A 7,465-nucleotide genomic window follows, 5' to 3' on the forward strand; every position below is an offset into this window, starting at 1 on the left:
CGTATTTGAACAGCTGATAGTCGTAGCTGGATACCACCTAGTTCTTCTATTCTCAGAGTCATAGAGATTGATGTTCATGTGTTCCGTTATACATTGTACTAATTGATTCCAAGCATCTTTTATTTTCATCAGTCTTCTTTCCTCCTCACAGGGAGAGACCAATAGTTGAAACTTAGATGGCTGCTCATGTTCTTTTAGGATCCCATTCTCTACTCACAAAAGTAGGATGTAGATCATTGCCTTTGTGTGCTATGCAGTAACAGTTGACCATGGTTATTTCACTTTTTGTCTGAATACATGAGAGGACTTTTGAAGCCTCCATGTAATTGTGGATTTGTCTCCATTACATATGATTGATATTAACTCTGGGTTTTTGGTATACTCTTAACAATTTAAGGAAATTTCCCTCAATTTCTAGATTACTGAGATCAGATTTTTCTTTACATGAAGAATTGGCCAGTTAGTTTATCAAATCCTTTTTTCTGTACCAATTGATAAACAATCATATATTTTTTTCCTAGTGTGATATGAAGAGGCTTAAAAAAAACCTCGTTTTTTTCATGGACTCTTTGAAGCTCCTTTGCATATTAAAACTAATATTATTTTTTCACTTTTTTGTTCATAGGTGGGAAAGGTGTTTATTCCTGGACTGCCAACTCCTTCCTTGACAATGTCAAGCACAATGCCTAGGCCTAGTACCCCATTGGACAGTGCTAGTACCCCTAACCCTCTTAGTAAACTACTAGGGTCCTTGGATGAGGTAAGAAGTCAGTGAATTGTTGTCAAAAGTGAACAACACTGCTTTAAAGAAGTTGCATTAAATATTAGCTCTTTCCATGCTTAACTTTTTTTTGTTGTTGTTTAATTCCAGACATACATAGAAAATTGATTTTTGTTTTTATTAATACAAAGGTATCAAAGCAATTCAATATGGGCAAGAAAGTCTTTTCAAGCAATAGTATTGTACAAGTGTGTATAAATATTCAAACAGATAAACACTGATCCATTCCTTGTACCACATGCAAAAATTAACTAAAAATGGATCATGAACTTAAATGTAAATTGTAAAGCCATACTATGTCTATATGAAAATGTAGGGCAAAAATATTTTAACCTTGAGTCAGGCAAAGATTTATTATATATGACACCAAAATCATGATCCATAGATGAATAAGCATGCTTAACTTTTTTCTCCTCATTTCAAAATGACAAAATTTGGAGTGTAGTTAATATAGCTATTGGAAATGTCTTTAAACAAGTGATTCAGTAAACAGATATTGATTGGACTTGTAATATGTGAGGCACTTTCTGCAGGTTCTACACAGGCTGAAAACGGTACTTTCTCATCCATATAGGAATCTCACAATTTACTTGGCTGAAGAGATGTATTGTTTGCATAAGAAGTGATAATTTAGGTGGTTAAAACTTAGAAATGAAGATTTTAAAAGTACCGTAGTGGATTAAATGACAGCATGACACATCCTGATGGACTGTTGTGGCAGAACTAAACCTCATCTCAGAAGGGCTTGGCTGACTGGGTGTGGACCTTGAGGATAAGCAGTATACACGTAGGTAGAAAAGGTAGAAAGGGAACCTGGCATGAAAAAAGGAATCACACATGCATGAAGGCAGGAGAGTACAGAATATCCTTGTGTGTATTCATATCTCTCTACCTCCTAGGTCAGAAGTTATGGACTCATTGATTCTTTGGAATGAATAAATGAATATAATAACAAAAACCATTTTCTTAGAGGATTTTCTGTGAATGTTAGGTACTGTCTTAAGGACTTTTTAATATCTAGGAAATCTTTAATGGGTAGATACCCTTATGACCCCTATTGTATGAATGGGGAAACTAAGGTACCTAGAGATTACTTGTCTTAGAATGTTCAGCTAGGAAGGAGAAAGGATGAAAAGGAAGTTTTTATTTGGAATGCAATTTTGAGGGAGGAGTAATGAGTATCAGGAACTGTGTTTTAGGAAGATTTATTTTGGGACCGAAGACAGGGAAATCAGCATCAAATGTGGCTGTTTGTGTCACTCTAGAAGGTGTTAAGAAGCCGTGAGCTAGGGCAATATTCGTAGAAATGAAGGAGGTGACATGCAGGTCTCTGGAGAGGTGGCATGGCAGTTTGTCAGCTGGATGTTTTTGTGCTTTTTGGGAAGAGATGATGTGGAATAAGACTCGAGTTTTCTGAGCGACCTGGTGATTGCCCAAACTTAGCACACTGGGAACCTAGAGAAGGAGCAGGCCTGTTCTTGAGGGCCACCTGAGTGCAGATGTTTAGGGTGCCATTCAAAGTGAGGTTAGTGATAAGAATTGCATTGGAGAATGTCTAGGCTGTGTGTTTTATTTTTTCCTGTGGTTTTTTTTTTTTAATTTTTAATTTTCTTAACATATACAGTAATGGGCTTTTTACATTCACTCTAGGATATTTGAAATCTTTTAGAAAGTGATTTGGAGCAGCATCAGAATTTTGAGTATTTGAAAGAATTCCTTTTAGGATGAAAGATGGTTCCCAACTGTTAGAATTCTAGGAACCCAGGGAATAGTTAGTGTATGTTTTCATCCCAGCCTGAGATAGTTGTTGTTAAGTACTGTCAAGTCAGTTCTGATGCATAGCGACATTATGTAGGGTTTCCGAGAAGCAGCTGGTGGGTTTGAACTGCTGAGCTTGTGTTTGGCAGTCCAGTGCTGATCCTACAGTGCTACACCAGGAGTCCTTGAGATAACGGGGAGTCTGTTTTCTGTCATACTGGCTGATGGCTTTCCCACTTCTCTAGCAAATTATGCTGTGAAACACAGGGCAGTATGAGTGTGTTGGCCTACTTATTTGTGGTTCCATTCTCTTAGATCATGGCCCCTTAAGTCCAAGTTGCTGCCAAAGTTTTCCAGTGTCATTGATCAGATGTTTTGGTATTTTGTCCATATTTTCCATGAGAACTATTATTTGCTGTAAGCTACTTTATTGCAGCTTCACTTTAAACTATTAAATACAGCTGTTACATACAACATATGCAAAAAAGAAATCGTAAACCTTTTTAAAATCAGCTTCTCAAAAAATATTTGTGCTATATTTATGACTTTTTGCAGGTTGTTCTATTGTCCCCAGTACCTGAATTAAGAGATTCTTCAAAACTTCATGACTCTCTTTATAATGAAGATTGTACTTTCCAGCAGCTTGGAACTTATATTCATTCTATAAGAGACCCTGTCCATAACAGAGTAACTTTAGTAAGTATAATTTATAAAGATTAAGTGGCTTCTCTTGAAATACGTTTGTCATTTTAGATTTGCCAGAATGCAGAATTGTCTGAAAATGTAAATGTACATTCTTATTGCTTGTTTTATCTCTTGTAATGTGTCATTTTTTTTGCATTGTTTTACTTTAAGTAACTTTAAGGTAGCTTTGCATAAGTTTTCTAAAATTTATCAAAAACAAAAGCTTGTTCACCCAATTAAACTGTGTATTATAACTTTAAAAATGACCAGAAAAAAAATCTTATTATTTATGTTGATTGCATGTTTACATGAAATTGGACACCTTTTATGAAAATAATTTCTGAAAATACTATAAAAATAAGCAAAAATAGAAATTAAAAAAAAATTATAAATGTTCAGTTCATTTCTCTTGGTAAAATACTGTTTTTCGTTTATTTAATTTTGTTAAACAGTCTTGTAAAGCATCCTAAGCTATTCTTAAGACCTTTGAAGACTTTGAATGCAGAAAGATGATTTACTTTCCTTTATTTCCATCCACTTCACCAGGAACTGAGTAACGGCTCCATGGTTAGGATCACTATTCCTGAAATTGCCACCTCTGAATTAGGTATGCTTGAGGGTCAGACTTCCCTTCTGTGTGTCCTTAATTCAGTTGATAAGATTTGGAGTGATTGCTGATACATGTTCATTGTTGGGGTTTACAGATTTGGCTGTCTTAAAGTTTACACAGTGCAGAGCTACGGATCACTTAGTAATGTCCACTCATTTGTGCTCTGAGGATCGGGGTGCAAGGGAAGGGTGTGCTAATTTTATTTCTCAGAGATCTTGTGTTGAGTATTATAAGCTTTAACAAACTATAGAAAAACAAATAACAATAGTGAATGAAACACACACACACGCAAAATCTTTAGCATAAAGTTGAAGTCTGTTCACAGCTCATGCCTAGTTTAGGTAATTTATCTGTGAAGAGAGTTCCTCAGAGCATCATGCAGTATCTAACTTGCACCTGCTTTGGATTTAACTGTCACAAACTTGATTATTTGGTTTTGTAACTTTTATTTCTATTTTATTTCAATCTTTGCTGTGTGTGTACACTTAAATTGATGAGAGAAAGGCTAATTTACTGACAATAACAGTGACAGTGGGGAAGAAAAAAAATCCTTTAAAGAGAAGACATGAGAATACAAAATTACTATCGTTTGAGGTCATTTGCTACTAGTGACAGATGCAGGCCTCTTGATGGCAGGAGCCCTCCCATGCTAAGGGTGTCGGTGTTGACAATAGTGATCTTGAGTCGATAAGAAAGGTATCTTGTAGTATTTACACTAATCCATGTAAGACGGAACATGTAAAACATTTCAGAAACAAGTGCTATCAGAAATAGCCAATCATAAAGTTTTGCTTAGCAGGAAAGTTCATTCATCTAGAACATCTTTTAATGCTGGCTAAATATGGCTATTTGATGTGGCATTTGTGGGATTAGCACTGGACTTCAAACCACAAGCTCAGCAGTCTGAACCCACCAGCTGCTCCTTGGAAACCTATACAGGGTTGCTATGAGTCATAACCAGCTAGATGACACTTAACATGTTAATAGGTTTACAATATTGTTAAGTGCCTTTGATTCTGACCCATAGCCACTGTATATAGGGTTTCTGAGGAGCGACTAGTGAGTTTGAACCACCAACCTTGCAGTTCCAACAGACCTTGCTTTCCAGTGCTTATCCTGCAGCATTACACCAAAACTTTATATCAGATTATATATTTTATTTATTGAAGCCTTTAAGTGCTATTTCAAATTAATTTATGTATGTAGAGATTGTATTTTTCTTAGAGTGACCTGTAATAAATAGTATTATTTAAACTAGGACATTTTCAAGAGTGAGAGGACGAGCTGTTAATTACAGGAGCAGTTTGGGTGAAAACTAGAACTGCCTCAGATACACAACTATTTGGTCATCTTATTTCTGATCTCCAAAATGATTATTTGAAGGTACAATCACATGGAAAAGCACCCCTTTGCTGCTCTTCAGAAACCTTATCTATCTGTACGGGGTCACTACGAGTTGGAACCCACGTGACGGCACATAATAACACCAGACCTCATACAAGCTCTGCTGAATTCAGTAGTTGGTTTAAGTTTCAGATGACTGGCTGTGTAATATTTTCATCCATTTTAGCTGTGTAATATTTTCATCCGTTTGTTTTTTAATGATACTTCTCTTTTCATGGTTGTTGATCTTTATATGAGGGACTTCAAAAATTCACAGGAATATTCCATTATTTTTTAATTCTATTATCCATGAACTTTATAAAGCCCTCTCGTATGCTTTTAAATGTCCTAGTCAGTTCTGACGCATAGCGACCTTTTAAATGGTTTCTGAGGAATAACTGGTGAGTTTGATCCACCAACCTTGCTGTTTAAACCAGCCTTGCGGTCTCCACTGCATTATCCTGCAGCACCACACCAGGACTCTTGTGTAGTCGTAGTTAAAACTTGATTATTGAAAGATGAAAAGAATAGGAAGCATACTAAAATTATTTTTTGCTTTTACTAGTACAAACATGTTTGCAAGCAATTACATTTATCCTGCCTAAAGAAATAGCGGTTCAGATGCTTGTCAAGTGGTACAATGTCCACAGTGCGCCAGGAGGACCCAGTTATCACTCCGAGTGGAATCTATTTGTGACTTGTCTCATGAACATGATGGGTTATAACACAAACCGCTTAGCATGGACCCGAAATGTAAGTGTATAATTCTGTTATCAATGTAAAGCTTGCATATTGGTATTAGAACGTTCGGATCACTTTAATAATCTAACCCTAACCAAACCTGTCATCATCGAGTCAATTCCAGTGTACACTGACCAAAAAGGGCAGAGTAGGACTGCCTCATCGGGATGCCAAAGCTGTAAATCTTCACAGAAGCTGATTGCCACATCTTTCTTTCACATAATGGCTGGTGGTTTCAAGCTGCAGACCTTTCAGTAAGCAGCTGAGTTCTTTACCACTGCACCACCATGGCTATTTGCTTTAGTAAATGCTGTTGTTAATTGCCGTCAAGTCAGTTCCAACTCATAGCAACCTTGTATAGGGTTTCCAAGGAGCAACTGGTGGGTTTGAACCATTGACCTTGCACTTATCAGTCCAATGCTTATCATGCAGTGCCACCACAGGACTCTGCTTTAACAATATGGTCTTGTTAAATGCTGTCTAGTTGGTTTTGACTCATAGTGACCATGTACAAGTTTTCTAAGGCGCACCTGGTGAGTTTGAACCACTGACCTTGTGGTTTAAACTGAAATTCTGGTCCAGTTCTTCTCAGGACAGTTTCTTTTTCCATACAATTGCATGGCTGCTCTCTCATCCCAAATTTCCCATTCTTTATTAAATATGAAAAAATTGAACCGTGTAGAAACTGACCATTTCAGCTTTTTGTAGTGTCTTGCGTATTGCTGTCCTGGGGAACATGTTGATGATTGTGTCCCAGTCTCTGGTAGAGAACTGTGCCACCTCCTGTCTCCATGACTGAGCGCCCATCTGGGTTGTAAAGAAGGATATGGTGCTCTGACTTCTGTATTGCATGACAGTCAATAAAGGAACAAGAACATTGGTTCTTAAGATGAAGCTCAACTTTTGCTGTATTTTGTCCTCTCACAGTCAAAGGTCAGGAAAAGATCCTAGTTGATATACATTTTTCATTTTGCTTTGTCCACATGTGCCCTCTGCTTGGTTTCATGTCAATAATGTAAAAGAGCACCGAGTGCAGAATTTTGCCAGTAACTAGTTACATTACTTTTTGTATTTCTTTGGCCATAAAAAATTTACTGCTGTGTTAAATGAGGGCACTTGATTGGGTGTTTTCTTTCCTTCTGGTTCTTATATCCTATGAAGAGCCGTGTTTGGTAAACTTCATATATGTTCTTTGTTGTTGTTAAGTGCAATACAGAATTCAGAGAACCAAATAAAGCAGATCCACATATGTCACAAAGAGTTCTATGTATCAGACAGTGTCTGCAACCTCGTAAGTATGGCTTGTTTTGATCATGGGACTTCCACTTTGAGTGTGTGTGTAAGTATGGGAGCATGTTAGGCTTAGGTAGCAGAGCTGTCATTTTATCCTGTTACTTTGGTTTCGCTCTGTTAAGTTTTTTTTTAATGTTTTATTGTGAATTATATGATAGTTTACATGAGAGAACCTCAGTTCCATATTCATTCCATCGTATATCATTACATTGCCA

At 36.8% G+C, this 7,465-nt stretch overlaps 1 protein-coding gene across 1 annotated transcript in view; it reads left to right on the forward strand.

Annotated features, from left to right (window-relative positions):
* The window catches only part of ANAPC1 (anaphase promoting complex subunit 1), a 110,893-nt gene that overhangs the window by 27,269 nt on the left and 76,159 nt on the right, over positions 1-7,465 (forward strand). The window contains exons 13-16 of the mRNA XM_006876451.1: positions 626-760; positions 3,095-3,235; positions 3,770-3,830; positions 5,782-5,969. Of these exons, the coding sequence (XP_006876513.1) occupies positions 626-760; positions 3,095-3,235; positions 3,770-3,830; positions 5,782-5,969 (525 nt within the window). The remainder of the gene's footprint in view (positions 1-625; positions 761-3,094; positions 3,236-3,769; positions 3,831-5,781; positions 5,970-7,465) is intronic.

This window comes from Chrysochloris asiatica, unplaced genomic scaffold, assembly GCF_000296735.1.
Source record: "Chrysochloris asiatica unplaced genomic scaffold, ChrAsi1.0 scaffold00380, whole genome shotgun sequence".
Classification (NCBI taxonomy): domain Eukaryota; kingdom Metazoa; phylum Chordata; class Mammalia; order Afrosoricida; family Chrysochloridae; genus Chrysochloris; species Chrysochloris asiatica.